This window comes from Loxodonta africana, chromosome 11, assembly GCF_030014295.1.
Source record: "Loxodonta africana isolate mLoxAfr1 chromosome 11, mLoxAfr1.hap2, whole genome shotgun sequence".
Classification (NCBI taxonomy): domain Eukaryota; kingdom Metazoa; phylum Chordata; class Mammalia; order Proboscidea; family Elephantidae; genus Loxodonta; species Loxodonta africana.
The window spans coordinates 7968158-7986499 of record NC_087352.1 but is presented as its reverse complement, the minus strand read 5'-3'; the positions used below and the strand labels follow the sequence as shown (position 1 = coordinate 7986499).

General features: G+C 51.7%; 1 protein-coding gene across 3 annotated transcripts in view; it reads right to left on the bottom strand.

Moving 5' to 3' along the window:
* Positions 1–9153: 9153 nt before the first annotated feature.
* Positions 9154–18342, bottom strand: part of MEGF8 (multiple EGF like domains 8) — a 48458-nt gene continuing 39269 nt past the window's right edge. For 2 of the 3 annotated variants that reach the window (XM_064293743.1, XM_064293744.1), the window contains 7 exons: positions 17312–17519; positions 16967–17126; positions 16338–16530; positions 15700–15870; positions 15181–15311; positions 14542–14674; positions 9154–12074 (listed from right to left, as the gene is read on the bottom strand). In XM_064293743.1, the coding sequence (XP_064149813.1) occupies positions 10806–12074; positions 14542–14674; positions 15181–15311; positions 15700–15870; positions 16338–16530; positions 16967–17126; positions 17312–17519 (2265 nt within the window). In that variant the 3' untranslated portion in view covers positions 9154–10805. The remainder of the gene's footprint in view (positions 12075–14541; positions 14675–15180; positions 15312–15699; positions 15871–16337; positions 16531–16966; positions 17127–17311; positions 17520–18342) is intronic. The other variant, XM_064293745.1, reaches the window with a different exon arrangement.

Below are 18342 nucleotides of genomic sequence, written 5' to 3'. Positions count from 1 at the left end.
TACCACATCCAGGTGCGCTCCGGACCGAGGTCCTCGGGAGGAGGGGGCTCGGGGCTGAATCACTAGGTCTGAGGGAGAAGGGGGCTGGTGTATGGGCTCCTGGATTGGAGGGAGGAAGGGGCTGGAGTTGGACTCCTGGGACCCAAGGCAGGGCTCCTGACCTCTCTCTTCCACCCCCCAAGGCGCCGGTCGGAACACTGGGCGACCCTCACCTGTTGTCTGCCCTGCACCCTCTGCCAGATGGCGCTGGAACTGAAGATCTGCCAGTGAAGATGTTGTCCACCCTCCCCATCCATATCCACCAGTCCCACCTGGCCTTCTCTGCCCACTCCTGGCAGGGCCTGCCATGTGCCCCTGGCCTGCAGCCAGAAATACACCCACAATAAAAACCTGAAAACCAACTCCGCTACACCCTTTTCATTCCAGGAAAGGAATCCAGGTGGAGAGGGAGGTTTGGTGAGGGAGATGCGGACACAGGAAAAATCCCTAGGTGAAGAAGGAGTTCAGGGATCAGACCTTTGATCCTGTCTCTCTCTCCAAACCCAGGTGTTGTCTCCTAAACCAAAAAACCAAACCAATTGCTGATGAGTCTAATTCTGACTCATAGCAACCTTACAGGAAAGAGAGCACTGCCCCCACAGGGTTTCCAAGGCTGTAAATCTTTACCGAAGCAGACTGCCACATCCTGCAGAGCAGCTGTTGGGTTCGAACCAACAGCCTTTCAATTGGCAACCAAGCACTTTGACCACTGTGCCACCACCAGGGCTCAAAGTAAAGCCACTAAGCCTTAGCAGCAGCCAGGACCCCTGCCAGGGATCCTGAAAATAAGCAAAGAAATGTCTGTCAGGTTTAAATCTCTCTGAAGCTAAAAGGGATCTTTAGGGTAATTCGGTCAACCCACCCTCTTTAATGAAAAGGCAACTAGCAGATTAGAAAGTATTCAGGCCTCAGAATTAGGCACACCCGGGGTCCAATCCTGACCCTTGCCACTTACTAGCTGTGTTATTTTAGTGAACTAATAACACTTTCTGAGCTCATTTCGTCATCTGTGAGAATAGCAATCCTTAAGACGTCATATGAATACATGAGAGCAAGAAGCCGAACAGATGGAAAGGGCAAAATATGATCTCCAAAAACTATTGGTAATATTAACAACCTCCATGATGCAGATGACACAACCTTCCTTGCTGAAAGTGAAGACAACTTGAAGCACTTATTGATGAAGATCAAAGACCATGGCCTTCAGTATGGATTACACCTCAACATAAAGAAAACAAAAATCCTCACAACTGGACCGATAAGCAACATCATGATAAATGGAGAAAAGATTGAAGTTGTCAAGGATTTCATTTTACTTGGATCCACATTCAAAGCCCATGGAAGTGTTGTTGTTGTTGTTAGGTGCTATTGAGTTGGTTCCGACTCATAGCGACCCTGTGCACAACAGAACGAAACACTGCCCGGTCCTGCGCCATCCTCACAATCTTTGTTATGCTTGAGCTCATCGTTGCAGCTGCTGTGTCAATCCACCTCATCGAGGGTCTTCCTCTTTTCTGCTGACTCTGTACTCTGCCAAGAATGATGTCCTTCTCCAGGGACTGATCCCTCCTGACAACATGTCCAAAGTATGTAAGACGCAGTTTCGCCATCCTTGCCTCTAAGGAGCATTCTGGCCGCACTTCTTCCAAGACAGATTTGTTCGTTCTTTTGGCAGTCCATGGTATATTGAATATTCTTCGCCAGCACCACAGTTCAAAGGTGTCAACTCTTCTTCGGTCTTTCTTATTCATTGTCCAGCTTTCACATGCATATGATATGATTGAAAATACCATGGCTTGGGTCAGGCGCACCTTAGTCTTCAAGGTGACATCTTTGCTCTTCAACACTTTGAAGAGGTCCTTTGCAGCAGATTTACCCAATGCAATGCGTCTTTTGATTTCTTGACTGCTGCTTCCATGGCTGTTGATTGTGGATCCAACTAAGATGAAATCCTTGACAACTTCAATCTTTTCTCTGTTTATCATGATGTTGCTCATTGGTCCAGTTGTGAGGATTTTTGTTTTCTTTATGTTGAGGTGTAATCCATACTGAAGGCTGTGGTCTTTGATCTTCATTAGTAAGTGCTTCAAGTCCTCTTCACTTTCAGCAAGCAAGGTTTTGTCATCTGCATAACGCAGGTTGTTAAGTAGCCTTCCTCCAATCCTGATGCCCCGTTCTTCATAGTGTCCAGCTTCTTGGATTATTTGTTCAGCATACAGATTAAATAGGTATGGTGAAAGAATACAACCCTGACGCACACCTTTCCTGGCTTTAAACCAATCAGTATCCCCTTGTTCTGTCCGAACAACTGCCTCTTGATCTATGTAAAGGTTCCTCATGAGCACAATTAAGTGTTCTGGAATTCCCATTCTTCGCAGTGTTATCCATAGTTTGTTATGATCCACACAGTCGAATGCCTTTGCATAGTCATTGAAACACAGGTAAACATCCTTCTGGTATTCTCTGCTTTCAGCCAGGATCCGTCTGACATCAGCAATGATATCCCTGGTTCCACGTCCTCTTCTGAACCCAGCATGAATTTCTGGCAGTTCCCTGTCCATATACCGCTGCAGCCATTTTTTAATGATCTTCAGCAGAATTTTGCTTGCATATGATATTGTTCTATAATTTCCACATTCAGTTGGATCACCTTTCTTGGGAATAGGCATAAATATGGCTCTCTTCCAGTCAGTTGGCCAGGAAGCTGTCTTCCATGTTTCTTGGCATAGACGAGTGAGCACCTCCAGCACTGCATCTGTTTGTTGAAACATCTCAATTGATATTCCATCAATTCTTGGAGCCTTGTTTTTCGCCAGTGCCTTCAGAGCAGCTTGGACTTCTTCCTTCAGCACCATTGGTTCCTGATCATATGTCACCTCTTGAAATGGTTGAACATCGACTAATTCTTTTTGGTATAATGACTCTCTGTATTCCTTCCATGTTCTTTTGATGCTTCCTGCATCATTTAATATTTTCCCCACGGAATCCTTCACTATTGCAACTCGAGGCTTGAATTTTTTCTTCAGTTCTTTCAGTTTGAGAAACGCCGAGCATATTCTTCCCTTTTGGTTTTCCATCTCCAGCTCTTTGCACATGTCATTATAATACTTTATTTTGTCTTCTCGAAAGGCCCTTTGAAATCTTCTGTTCAGTTCTTTTACTTCATCAATTCTTCCTTTTGCTTTTAGCTGCTCGACGCTCAAGAGCAAGTTTCAGAGTCTCCCCTGACATCCACCTTGGTCTTTTCTTTCTTTCCTGTCTTTTCAGTGACCTCTTGCTTTCTTCATGGATGATGTCCTCGATGTCATTCCACAACTCGTCTGGTCTTCGGTCACTAGTGTTCAATGTGTCGAATCTGTTCTTCAGATGGTCTCTAAATTCAGGTGGGATATATTCAAGGTCGTATTTTGGCTCTCGTGGACTTGCTCTTATTTTCTTCAGTTTCAGCTTGAACTTGCATATGAGCAATTCATGGTCTGTTCCACAGTTGGCCCCTGGCCTTGTTCTGACTGATGATATTGAGCTTTTCCACCGTCTCTCTCCACAGATGTAGTCAATTTGATTTCTCTGTGTTCCATCTGGCGAGGTCCATGTGTATAGTCGCCGTTTATGTTGGTGAAAGAAGGCATTTGCAGTGAAGAAGTCGTTGGTCTTGCAAAATTCTATCATTGGATCTCCGGCATTGTTTCTATTACCAAGGCCATATTTTCTAACTACTGATCCTTCTTTGTTTCCAACTTTTGCATTCAAATCTCCAGTAATTATCAATGCATCTTGATTGCATGTTTGATCAATTTCAGACTGCAGCAGCTGATAAAAATCTTCTATTTCTTCATCTTTGGCCCTAGTGATTGGTGCGTAAATTTGAATCATAGTCGTATTGACTGGTCTTCCTTGTAGGCGTATGGATATTATCCTATCACTGACAGCATTGTACTTCAGGATAGATCTTGAAATGTTCTTTTTGATGATGAATGCAACACCATTCCCCTTCGAATTGTCATTCCCAGCATAGTAGACTATATGATTGTCCAATTCAAAATGGCCAATACCAGTCCATTTCAGCTCAATAATGGCTAGGATATCGATGTTTACGTGTTCCATTTCATTTTTGACTATTTCCAATTTTCCTAGATTCATACTTCGTACATTCCAGGTTCCGATTATTAATGGATGTTTGCAGCTGTTTTTTCTCATTTTGAGTCATGCCACATCAGCAAATGAAGGTCCCGAAAGCTTTACTCCATCCACGTCATTAAGTTCGGCTCTACTTTGAGGAGGCAGCTCTTTCCCAGTCTTCTTTTGAGTGCCTTCCAACCTGCGGGGCTCATCCTCCAGCACCATATCAGACAATGTTCCGCTGCTATTCATAAGGTTTTCACTGGCTAATGCTTTTCAGAAGTAGACTGCTGGGCCCTTCTTCCTAGTCAGTCTTAGTCTGGAAGCTCAGCTGAAACCTGTCCTCCATTGGTGACCCTGCTGGTATCTGAATACCAGTGGCATAGCTTCCAGCATCACAGCAACACACAAGCCCCCACAGTAGGACATGCCCATGGAAGTAGCAGTCAAGAAATCAAAAGACGCATTGCATCAGGCAAATCTGCTGCAACGACCTCTTTAAAGTGTTGAAAAGCAAAGATGTCACCTTGAAGACTAAGGCACACCTGACCCAAGCCATGTTGTTTTCAGTCACCTCCTATGCATGTGACAACTGGACGATGAATAAGGAAGACCAAAGAAGAATTGACAGCTTTGAATTGTGGTGTTGGAGAAGGATATTGAATATACCATGGACTTCCAAAAGAACGAGCGAATCTGTCTTGAAGGAAGTACAACCAGAATGCTCCTTAGGAGCAAGGATGGTGAGATTACGTCTCACATACTTTGGGCATGTTATCAGGAGGGATCAGTTCCTGGAGAAGGACATCATGCTTGGTAAAGTAGACGGACAGCAAAAAAGAGGAAGACGGTCAATGAGATGGATTGACACCGTGGCTGCAACAATGAGCTTAAGCATAACAATTGTGAAGATGACGCAGGACTGGACAATGTTTTGTTTTGTTGTACACAGGGTCGCTATGAGTTGGAACATACCCGACGGCAATGAACAACAACATATTGGTAGCATTATTTGCTGTATTTTTTTCTGTTTCTCTCAACTGTGTATACAACCATTGAGTGACATCTTCACTTGAAGTATCTAATACCAGTACCAGTTGCAGTCAAGTTGATTTCAACAAATGGCAGCCCCATGTGTGTCAGAGTAGAACTGTGCTCCACAGGGTTTTCAACGACTGACTTTTTTCCAAGTAGATCACCAGGCCTTCCTTCCAAGGAGCCTCTAAGTGAATTTGAACCTTCAACGTTTTGGATAGTGGCCGAGCACCTTAACCATTTGTACCACCCAGGGACTCTGAAATATCTAGTACACATCTCAGATTTTTAACATATCAAACCTAGCTCCTGATTTGCCCCAAATCTGCTCTTCCCGCAGTCTTCCTTATCTCAGGAAAGAGCAAGCTCCAACCTTCCAATTGCTCAGTCACTTTCTCTCTAACCCAACATCCAACCTGTTAGCAAATTCTGTTGGTTTTACCTTCAGAATAGATTAAAAATCTTATCACTTCTCTCCCTCCCCCCACCCAACGCATTGCCCCTGCCCTGGTCTAGCCACCTACCTCTCCAAACTGAACTAATGCACTGATCTCCTCAGCATCCTCCCCACCCCTACCCCTGGCCCTTTAGACTCTTCCCCATAAGCATCAAGGGGGACCTTGTGAACATCTTATTTAGATCACAGTCCTCCTCTGCTCAGAACCGTCCTGTGATTCTATCCCCCACAGAGTAACAGCCAGAGTCCTCACCTTGTCCCAAGGCCCTGCACGATCTATCTCTGGTTTCCTTTCTGAACTGCCTTTTCCCTGTCACTCTCCTCTCCCACCACACAGATCTCTTCATTGTTTCTATAAAATGCTAGACACACTCCCACCTCAGGGTCTTTACACTTGCTGTTCCCTCAGCTTAAAATGTTTTTCCCCCAGGTGTCCTTCACTTCTGCTCATGTGTCATCTTATGAAAGAGGCCTTCCCTTCCTGTTGTTGTTAGGTGCTGTCAAGTCAGTTCTGATTCATAGTGACCCTACACACAACGGAATGCAATGCTGCCCAGTCCTGTTCCATCTTCACAACTGTTGCTATGTTTGAGCCCATTGTTGCAGCCACTGTGTCAGTCCATCTTGTTGAGGGTCTTCCTCTTTCTCACTGATGCTCTACTTTACCAAGCATGATGTTCTTCTCCAGGGACCATCCTCCCAGCACTTCCCTGCCTTGTTTTTCTTGTCACCTTCAACCTACCACATCATTTACCTATCTATTGGGCTCCCTGCTAGCTTGCCAGTTCCTCGAGGGCTGGGACCTTGTTCGCTGCTATGTCACCAGCACCTACAACAGTGTGGGGCTCACTATAGGTGGAGAGAACGAGTGACCACAGGTGATGTTGTTCCTCCTGATATGGAAGGGAGATGCTGGCTGAGAGAAGGGAAGTGATTTTGGAGTTGATGTGGGACAATGGAGAGTCAAACAGGCTGGTGTCAGAATCCAGGCTCCTCTCTTAATCAGTCCTGAGTTCTTGGACAAGAGACTTCACCTCCACAGGCCTTAGCTTCTGAATCTGTGAAATGGAAAGATGAGCCTGTACCTCCCAGGGATGATGCCGGGTGCAGTGGCTCGTGCCAAGCACCCAGGATAGTGCCTGGGGTGCTGGGGACCCCTGATAACCTCCCTCCTCTTTCCCTAAGGTCCCCAGTGCGTTGGTGGCCTGGAATGAGCTAGAACTAAGGCATGGGCTAGAACTCAGGCCTCTTGCCCCCTGAGGCCAGGCTTTCTCTACACCCTGCCCCCCCATCCCCCGCCACGAGCCTGTTGTCTTCAGGGCCATGGATACCAGAGAGAAGTGACAGCTGAGAGGATGCATGCAGGGAGGAGGGACGCGTGCTCTGGGGGCATCTGGTGCAGGAGCATCTGCAAAGCAGGTTCAGGAGCCAAAGGAGGGTGGCTCTGGGTCCCAGAGAAAAGTTCCAGGCATGGTGCAAATGCTCTGCAGAGGAAGGCAGAGTGGCTGCTGGGAAAAGGCCTCCCACAAGGGTCATAGCTTTACACGGAGGGGGTCTGGAAGAAGAACCTCAGCTCCTATCTGGCCAAGCAGGATAGTCTGGCCTCATGACTCCGCTACTGCTTGTTCATGCCACAGTTGCTAATTTCGCCTTATCCCGGAGCAGAAATTGACCATTTTTGGATACCCTGCCCCTAATGTCTGCTCTGTGCTGGGATGGCTCTCAGCTACTTGAGTTGACCTGTGCTAAGTAAAGGGTTTCTTCCTCAGGAGGGGAACCCTGGGTGGTGCAAACGGTTAACGTGCTTGGCTGCTAACTGAAAGTTTGGAGGTTTGAGTAGGCCCAGGGCACCTCAGAAGAAAGACCTGACATCTGCTGATACTTGCAAAAAAATCAGCCATTGAAAACCCTATGGAATAAATGGTACACCTGTAAAGAGCCGAATTGGCAAATGTTGTGTGAAAGACATATGAACAATAACAACAAAAACAGCAACTGCTGAGGCTCCTTATGTATGAGCGTACACTTCATGGGATTTGGTTTCCTGGTTGGGAGGTATAGGATCTTGGTTTCACGGGACATTCAGCTAATTGGCCTAACATGTTTAGTGCTTCTGTTCTACAGCCTAGTTCCTTACGTAGTGCCCAGGGTCTTAAAGTCTTGCAAATGGCCATTCAAGATACAATTGGTCCCTATTCTCCTGGAGCAACAGAGGAAGGTGAGTAAGCAATAGGAGGAGGATACACAATTCGCCGGTAATTGCCTCCATGAACAACTACTGCCTCCTTTGCCTCAGACCAGAATTGGGTGGTGCCTGGCCCCCATTACTGAACATTTTGATCAAAGATTCTATAGAATTCTGATCAAGAGGGGAAAACTGCAGACAAAATTTCAAATTCTCTTGGAATTCAGAGTTTCTGGAGCCATAGAGGCTAGATGAACCCCTGAAACTACTGCCCTGAGAGGATCTTTAAACCTTAAACCAAAAATATCCTCTTAAGTCATCTTTAAACCAAGCAATACTTTACCTTAACTAGTAAAGAATGTCTTTCTTGAGCATCGTGCTCTTTTATGAACTACCCATATGGGATCAAACTGACAACTAGAAAGGTTAGATAGGAAACTTAGGGGGCAGTGAGTTTATGTCAGTGGGGGAAGAACAACTCAGAAAAGGGGGGTAAGAATGGTTGCATAACTTGAAGAACGTAATCAATGTCACTGGATTGTACGTGTAGAAATGCTTGAACTGGCGTATGTTCTGCTGTGTGTATTCTCAACAAAATAAATGTAAAAAACAAAAAGAAAGGAAACCCTATGGAGCACAGTTCTACTCTGACACACATGGAGTTGCCATGAGTTAGAGCTGACTCTACAGCAACGGGTTTCCCCCCTCAGGAGGCAGAGTAGGCAGGCACATGGGTTTTAGAGTTAGCCAGCCTGGGCTCAAGCAGCAGCTGTCATCCAACAGCTACATGACGTCTATGAATTTGTTTTCTCATCTGCAAAATGGTGATCACACAGTACTTACAATGGCTTTTAGAAAGATAAAATGAACCCACAGCAGTAACACGCCAAGCAAACCAGATTCAGTAAATGGAAGCTCACAATCCTGTCTTAAGAGGTCAGGTACTACAGTCAGCTCATAAAATTCATATGTGGCCAAGTAGTCCTCGACAACTGGTGCCTGGGACTAAGGTAATCCGTTTTCTCTGGGACAAACGGGGTCTCTCCCTGCAGCAGGTACCCGGGAAAAGGTCAAAGGCCTCACTGCCACCTCTCTCCTTGTCTGGTCCCTTCTGGGGAATAGGAACTTCTATGGTGGCACCATCCTCTCCCCTGCCCTGAGGGGGCAGTGAGGAGGCAGGCCCAGGCCAAGTAGCTTGGAGACGGCACAGGCCAAGGGCATTTATCCAGATTCATCCAGTGCTCCAGTGCTGGCTCAGATAGACAAGACAACCCCCCCCCCCCCGCTCCCTTTCCGGCATCCAGACTGGGACGTCTGGGTCTTCCCCACACTCTTTATTTGTTGATCCCACACTCGCCTCCTCTCCAGGCCAGCCGTCCAGCCTCTGACAAGCACACTTGAAGAGGCTTCCCTTTGGGTGGGGCCTGAGGTCCGCAGCTGAGGGGAGATGCAGGACCCAGGATGGAGTCTTAGAAAAGAGTCGTCTTGAGTTCAACATGGCTAGGTTTTTGGTTTCGTCTTTTTTGGGAATGTCCTCAAGGAGTGGGAGAGCTCAGCAGTCCGAGAAGGAGGCTGGGGTGGGGGAAAGCCTCTGGGGAGAGGCCAGGAGTCTTTGAGGCAGCACTGAGAAGACAGATGTTGATGACTCCAGCATTTCTATTTCCAACCCTGGCGCTCCCACCCCTGCCTGGGGCAGCATCTCTGGCAGTGCCTTTGACTCCTCTAAGACTCCCACCCTCTCTGGTCAGGCACCTGTTGTTTCAGCTTCTCTGGGTGACCCTGGCCCCTGGGCTGCAATACCACCACCACTACACATGATCCCTCCAGCCTGGGGGTGGCAGCAGCAGCTTCCTGCTCCTGCTCACCTCTAGGCAGCCTCTCTGTCCCGCCTCCCTTCAGCCCCTTCCCTCACCAGTGCTACCAATCCCCTGCATTCAATTCCTTCTCTTTAAATACTCTAAGCGATTTGTTTGCCTGGTTGGATCTGACTGAAGGGTTGCTGAAAGGATATCTCCTCACTAAAACTGGACTCTTAATCTTCCCCTCAAACCCCAGTGGTCCTCATCTCAATAAATAACCCAACCGTACAGCCACATTTCAGGCCACAAAGTTAGGGGTCATCTGGATTCCTCCCTTCCCTCAAACCTGCCATCCACGCCATCCTTATGTCCTACCGTCGTGCATGAATGCATACCCTATATCCATTCCTGACTCCTTCACTCCTGCCACCTGATCAGGCTGTTCCCTGGCTGCCACTTTTGCCCCCTACCATCCACTTCCCACACCAAAGCAGAGTGCCCTCTTAAACAGATATGTTGGATCCTGTCACTCCTACTCATAAAACTGTCCAACGGCTCCCAATGCCCTGAGAATAAAGCCCAAAACCCTTCTGGGGCCCACTAAGCCCCTGCCTGTCACCAACCTCATCTCCTCACAGTCAGGTCACACTGGTCAGCTTTCTGGTCCTTCCAATAAAATAAGCTGGTTTCCACCTCAGGACCTTTGCCCTTGCTGTGCCCCCTGCCAGGAACCTGCTTCCCAAAGCTCTTCTCAAGGCTGGTTCCTACTCAGTATTTAACTTCTCTGAATGCCCAATGACGTTAGCCCCGTGGCCCCTGACTGCAACACCCCATTGCTGTTCCCAGCGCTCCTCCTTCTCTGAAATGAGCTTACTCGACCATCTCTGCATGTGTTGATTGTCACCAGAACCTAAGTTCCATGCAATCAGGAATCCTGGCTGACTTGGTTCCTGCTTTACCCCATGTCTGTAACAGTGCCTGGCACATAATAGGTGCTCAATAAATAATTGTTGAATGCGGAACGATAGACGCCCTGTCTGGGAACCCCCAGGGGGAAGGAAACCCGAAGTCTCTGAGGAGAGAGTGTCCAGGGTCCCCAGGCAGAAGGGCCCGAAGTGTAGGCTGGCCCCATCAGGGGGATGGGCTGCTGTGGCTGAGACCCCACAGTGGGTCAGAGGGACATGCTGGTGAGGTTGTCCTGGCTCAACAGTCCCTTCCGGCCTCCACCAGTCCCATGCCCACTGCCGCCAGCGCCTCCGCTGCCTCCGCAGTACTCGTGCAGCCTGTGCCTCAGTGTGACAAGGGCTGAGCCGAGGCAGGCACCATTGGGTGCGTGGGGCCCGCCAGGCAGCTGGAGCAGCAGCGTGGCCACACCTGCCATGCCATCTTCAGTGGGCTCCAGGGTAATGGGCCCAGCTCGCAGGCCGGCAGTAGTGGTGGGCACGGCTGGTGGGCAGCAGCTCCCTCCCACAGGTCCCCAGGGCCCACCAGCCCCCGTCAGCAACAGAGGTGCCAGGAAGGGCTCTGAGCGGCAGAAGGTGGGTGGTGGGAGTCCAGCCGGCTTCCAGGCAGGGGTTGGGGCGGCAGGGTCTGGTGGGAAGCAGACTGTAACCTTGGCAAAGGGGCGGCTAGCCATCTTGGTCATCTCCTGCAGGTGCCGGCGCTGCTCCTGCCGCTGGTCCAGGGCCTGCTTGGCCTTCCAGAGGAGCACACAGAGCGAGAGGAAGAGGAAGAAGCAGGAGAAGAAGACAGAGAAGAAAACAAATAAGTCGATGTGGGCCTGGTCTTGCCGGAAGAAGAGCAGACCCTGTGAGTCGGCCGAGCCATTGGCACCAGGCCCACTTGGGTCTCCCACACCCAGCAGGAGCAGGTAGAAGCGGCTGGACTTGAGGGCGTGATGCTCATGAGGGTAGGTGATAACCAGCCGGTCCCGCACACCACGTACCACCAGCACTGCTGATGGCTCTGTCACCGTCACGTAGGTGATTAGGCCACGTGGCCACACCTCCCGCACCCGTGGCTCTGCTGGGGTGCCTGGCCCACTCCCAGCCCCCGGTCCTCCTGGATCCCCGGCCCCTCGTGGTCCGCCATCAGCAGGGGGTGGTGGGGGTGGTGGGGGTGGGGGCGGCTGGATGTGCACAGTGTGGACGCCAGTGTCAGGGGCCACACGGACCACAAAGGTGTCATAGGAGGTGGAGACATAGAGGTCCACGGCACCGAAGGTCACGTCCAGTGTGAGGCGGATGTCCACATTGGTGAACTTGGGCTGCACACCAAAGAGGACGGTGCGGCCGGGGCCCAGGGCCCGGCGCTTGGGCTCATGGAAGCAGTTGGTCTGTGACGTGGGGTCCAGGCAGCACTCCTGCTCCACCGAGATGAGGCGGTAGCACTGCTGGCCACCCAGTGGGCTCCCGTGGAAAGACTCCCGGCACTTGGCGCACTGTGGACAGGGCAGGGATGGAGGCACCATCAGGGCCCAGCTGGGAGCCAGGCTGGCCCCATGCAGGACTGACAGTCTGGGCCTGTTGGTAAGTAGCCATTGCCCTGGGCCCCTCAGTGCCCCAGTTACTTCCTTGTGACCCCCCCAGACCTCCCTGCCTTGGTGTGGACACCCCCAGGACCCTACAGTCCAGCAATACTGTCCCTGATGTCACCCCAGTTGACATAGCACCCTGACACCAAGGCCGCTGAAACTTGGAGGCACAGCCAGTAGTTGAACCCTGGCTCTCCCTCCTCACTAGCTGCGTGGCCTTGGACTAGGGACTGAAGCATGCTCTCCTTCCCCTGTCCACAGGTACTGACCACAACTCACTCACAGGATTGCAGATATCACACGCACAGCACTGCGTACAGGCTCTGCCAGCCTCCCCTGACCCCCTTGCTCTTGCCTGGCTGTGTCCAGCAGGCTCCCGCCTCATGGGCTGACCCCTCTGCCTGGTGTGCTCTTCCCCCACACGTCTGTTTGCTCACACCCTCACTTCCATCCAGGCTTAACTTGGGTGTCACCTTCACAGACCCCTTCCTTGGTGACTGTATCAAACACTCCAGTCCCCAACACTTCTGACCCCCCTTTTCTCCAGGACAGAACATTTTGTCTGTTTTGTTCCCTGGTGTGTCTCCAGTGCCTAGCGCAGTGCCTGGCATATACTGGGTGCTCAATAAATGTGTTGAATGAATGAATGACAGGTATAATGATGGCTGTAGCCCAGCAGAAACAGCTTGGGCTCTGGGATTAGACCAGGGTTCAACCAAGGCTACAAAACCTGACTGGCTGCCTGGCACGGGCAGGTCATCTCCTGTCTCTGAGCCTCGTTTTCTTCTTACTATCAGCGCATTAACGTGTTCGTGCCTCATCACAGCTCGAGCACAGCCTCAACAAGTCTTCCGGAGCCTTCCATGTCAACATTGTCTCCACTGTATCCACAGCACAGCTCCCAGCTCAGTGCTGCCTGGCACGTAGCAGGCACTCCCCACATAATAGTTACTGCTGCTGCTATTATTATTAGAAGCTTGAGAAACTGCTGCATCAGAGCTGCCAACACAGCCGCCAGAGAAGGTGGTCTGACTTCATCTCTGGGACTCTGTTTTGATAAAGGCCGAGGGGCCTTGTGATTACGCATCAAGAAAGCAAAAATTCTGGTCTACGATGGAAATTAACATTTAGGGGTCAGTAAAAAAAAAAAAAAATTTTTTTTAAGGCCTGGTTGCACAGTGGCTAAGGCGCTGGGCTGCTAACCAAAAGGTCATGGTTTGATCCCACCAGCCGCCCCACCAGAGAACAATGTGGCAGTCTACTTCTGTAAAGATCTGCAGGCTTGGAAACCCTGTGGGGCAATTCTACTAGGTCCTACAGAGTCAGTATGAGTCGGAATCGACTCAACGGCAATGGGTTTAATGGAGCCCTGGTGGCGCAGTGCTTAAGTGCTCAGCTGCTAACCAAAAGGTCGGCAGTTCAAACCCACCAGCCGCTCCATGGGAGAAGATGCAGCAGTCTGCTTCCATAAAGGTTTAGAGCCTTGGAAACCCTGTGGGGCAGTTCTACCCTGTCGTATAGGGTCGCTATGAGTCAGAATCAATTCAATGGCAACGGGTTTGGTTTGGTTTTTAAAGCTTGTCAAACTCCGTCACCATTTTGGGTGGAGTTGCATCTTTGCACATATGATATTTCTGCAGATAGGTGGGGGAGACAGAGGGGAGCAAGGGATTTTCTCTTTCCTCTAGAACTGGAAAGCAAAGGTGGGTAGGTAGCAGAGATATGTTCCAGGGAGGGAGCAGGAGCTATGCCTTCCATGCGAGGCAAGCCTACAACACGGCAACCAGCCAGGTGGTGAGGACAGGTGCTCGAGGAGCCCCCTTGCACAGCAGAAGGGAAACTGACCTAGGGGACTTTGAATCGGGGCATGAGAACCAATGACATGAGATCCCCTGTTAGCCCCAAAGTCCTCAAATAGGGGCTGCCACTTGGGGGGAGAACCTGTCTGAGAAAGTGGCCAACACAGAGGAAAGCAAAGTCAAGATGAGGGCGAGACAGAATCCCATGCCATTGTGTGAACACCTGGATCCTCCAGACCTCAGTTTTGAGAGCCAGTAAATTGCCTTTTTTGCCGAAGCTACTAAGAATTTTCTGGCATTTACAACTTTCAAGTTGTAACTACCGGTGATAGGGTTTCTTTCCCTCTAATCTGAGAGCCCCCTGAAGGCAAAGACTCATATATGGGTCCCAGCATCACTGTCCAGGGCCTAAAACTGACTGGGGCTCAGAATCAGTCTACCAAACTGTACTTGATCCCAAGACCACAGACATCAGAACCATGTCGTAGGACCTGTCTGGGCCCGGCTACCTCATCCCATCTCTGACCTCTTGGGGTGGGGGGCCCTCGGGCCATGACTCGCTTCTCCAGCCCCACCTGGTACTTGTAGCAGTCTCGGCGGTCACTGGGGGAGCTGCCCTGGCAGGTGCCCGTCTCTGTGTTGTTCTGACACGGGCAGCCTGTCCCGTCCTGCTCATTACATGTGTCCGCGTGGCCATTACACTGGCACCTGGAAGAAGAAGTGGATGATGGCTACAGACCTCCCACGACTTGAAGGGACCCAGGCTGGATGCTGCAACTTGAGCTGGAATCTGTGCCACCGCCTCAGAGGAAAATGAGGCTCACAGAGGTTGAGCCATTTGCCCAAGGCCAGGGAGCCATCAGGTGGCAGGGTCCAGGATGTGAGCCCAGGTTAAACCGACTCCACAGTTCACTGAATGTTCAGAAGGAAGAGGGTGGCGGGGAGTTACCTCAAGACTCTTCCCTCAGCAGTCCCCTCTCCCTCCTTGCCCATCAGTCTCAATATGGGCTGCTCTGTGGCCTGGGCTTTGACACTGGCCTCTGAGGTAAGAGATCTCTCTCATCGGAGTCCTGCTCATTCCCCCCACGCCAGCCTGGGGACTCCCTGGGATTTTGTCCTCTCCTGACTGAGGGCAGAGGCCTGAGGAGGGGTGCCTGACTCCCAGAGCGATTTCTAGTCAGGAGGGCGAGGGTCCCGGCCCCCTCCCCTCTTACTTGGTGCACTTTCCATCCAGGAGGAAGTAGCCGTGGAGGCAGCTCTCGCATTTGTCCCCATAGCTGTTATTCTGGCAGTTCACACACACGGCCTCATCTTCGCTGGGGCCCTCTGCCACCCAGTTTTCAATCTGGTCAAGGAAAGACAAGGTGATCACAAATAGGCAGGGACCAGCACGTTCCTCCCTCAGACCCCGGAGTCCAGCCGCCAGCCCCCTCCTCCCTCAGACCCTGGAGTCCTGGCCCCTAGCCCCTTCCACCCTCCGACCCAAGAGTCCTAGCCCCCAGCCCCTCTTCTCTAAGGCCCTGGAGTCTGGGCCCCAAAATCCTCCTCCCTCAAACCCAAAAGTCCAGGCCTCAGCTTCCTTCTCCCTCAGACCCAAAAGTCTGGGCCCTCAGCCCCCTCCTCCCTTAGACCTAGGAGTCCAGGCCCCAGCCCCTCCTCCCTCAGATACAAAAGTCTGAACTGCCAGCCCTTTCTTCTTTCAGACCTAGGAGTCCAGGCCCCCAGTGTCTCACCTCCTCTGGATCCAGTGAATACTTCTCTGGCTCCCTCCTGGCCATTTCAAGTTCCTTCTTGGAGACGCAGACATGGCTGTTGCTACGACAGAAGGCGTGGCAGGGCCGGCAGGTCCCGCCCCCCACAGCTGAACCCACAAACAGTGGGAGGCACTGCTCACAGTGGCTGCCCTGCGGACCCAGCACAGGGAGGTCAGAGGAGCCGGAGAGTCATGGGAGGGTGCAAGGGCGGAGAGGAGCAGGTTCTGCAAGCACCAGGGGAGGCAGTGGGGCTTGGCCACCTGGTATCAGCCTCCACCCTCACGTGCACGATTCCAGTGACAGGGCACTCACTGCCCCCAGCCCAAAGTCCTGAGATCAAAGTCCTTCCCTACACTACCCCAAATCCTCCTGCACATGACTGCCCTCCCTGGCCCGGCGCCAGCTCTGTCCCTGTACTGGGGCAGGCTCCCTGTGATATGAACCCAGATGATATCCTCAAAGTCTTCTCACACCTCCCTGGCATGGAGATTTGCCACCTCTTCCCACCCCTCACATATCAGGGCTGGAAACTGAGACCAAAGATGCCTGAGCACAGGCCAAAGGCAAGGAAGGGCCTGGGTTGAGGGGCCAGGGGTTGGGGCACTGGTCGGGCCCACCTTGGTGTGGTTGCGGCAGAGTAGGCAGTGGTCGCGTGCCCCTACACCAGCACACTCGCTGTGGCGGTTGCAGCGGCACTCTGTGGAGCAGTTGCGGCCCACAAAGCCAAAGTGGCAGCGGCAGTGGTCGGGCTCCACGCACGAGCCGTTCACACAGCCCTGGGCACACACGGGGCGGCAGAGCCCTGTCATGCTGCAGGGAGGAAGGGGGGTGAGGGTCAGCCACGGCAGCTCCCTCCTGTGCCCAGCACATGGCCCACTGTGTGGCCCACCCTCCTCACGGCACGCTGGCCTAGCCCACCACCCATCGCTCTCTTCTCCTACAAGTCAAGCATCTCTGGTCTATTCCACCACTGTTACCCTCTGGGGTCCAGACTCCCCACTCCAGGGTCTGGCCCACATCCCCTCTCCTCTCAGGGGTCCCCTAGTTAACGTACTCCTCCCCAGTCTAGCCCAGCATCCCTTGTCTCCTGGATCTAGCCCACCCCCTTCACACCTTGGATTCCTTTTCCCGCCCCGGCTTCAGTCTACGTCTCATCCTTTACCGCTCCGCATGGATTTTCCCTCCTCACAGCCCTCGGTCAGCCTGGCCCCCCCGGCACCCTCTGTGGTGCCGCCTGCGGCCTCACTTGTCCATGGTGTAGCCTGTCTTGCAGCTGCACTCGTAGCCGTGAGGCCGGTCATGACAGTTCTGCGTCTCGTTGCAGTCATGGTGCCCGTTTGCACACTCGTCCTCAGGGGGGCAGGACAGGAAGGCCCAGGAGGCCCCAGGACGCCCACACGTCAGCCCTGGTACCAGGGATATAGGGCTTTACCTGAAACGGGGCCTCTGAACTTTGCCCCACCCACCCGGAGTCTCCATTCCTACTTCCTCTGAGCCCAGCTCTGACACAGCCCCCAGAGCCCCCTATGTTCTCTGCATCAGACCCCAGCTAGGGGCCAGCTCCCTCTCACCCCATCCAAACCCCTCTCACCTTCACGGGGGCCACTGAGTCCACCCTCCATGCACCGGCCGCCACCATCCTGGCCCCCCCAGGCACACCAGCCACAGTGGGGGCGCCGTAGGCACAGGGCACATTGGGTTGCCTGAGCACAGCCCAGGGAGCAGCTCTCGGGGCCCCGGAGCAGCCGCCCGCAGCCTCCGGCCATACATCGCAGGGGCAAGTAGGAGGGGCTCAGGCACTGCACCAGGGAGGGGAGAATGGAGGGCAGGAGAGAGGCAGGGAAAGAGGGTCAGGCAACACATTCTGGACATCTTCCCAGACTACACCCTCTTCTCCAAGATCTCGCCCCCCAGCCTCAGCCGAGTGGACCAAGGTGAGCACTCGCTGGGAGCATCACATTCTCTTGTTCCAGCATGTGTAACTGGAAGTCAAGATTGGTAGTCAGGCAAGGAAGGCCCTTTAAGAGTAGAAGATCACCAAAAGTATCCCCTGGAGTCTTCTTCAAACCAACCAATAGTTTAACTAGTAAAGAATGTCTGCTTTGAGCATTGTACTCTTTTAAGATCTATCTATATGGGATCAAATTGACAACAGCAACTCAAAAGATGAGATAGGAGCCTTAGGTGGAGTGAGTTTATGTAATGGGGGAGGAACAAGTCAGAAAAGGAGAATGAGTATGGTTGCACGACTCAAAGAATGTAATCAATGTCACTGAACTGTGCTCATAGAAACTGCTTAATTGGTGTATGTTGCTTTGTATATCCTCAACAACAACAAAAATAAATTATAAAAAGAAAAAAAAGAAGATCACATAGGTCTGGGCTGGAGAGCCTGTCTGAGTGCTGGACACCACGAGCAAATGAAGAGTATGTGCAGGGGCAGGCCAAGAGCAGATGCAGAGAGAGGCAGAGACAAGAACCACGCTCCCCAGACAGATGGATGGATGGATGGAGATGCAGCTGTCCAGGCTCTGTCTCCAGTCCCTTGTGAGGCCTGCCTGTACTTTCTACCCCTGCGTTCCATGAGGTACCACCATACTGGTGTGCTGAGTGCCCTTCGCC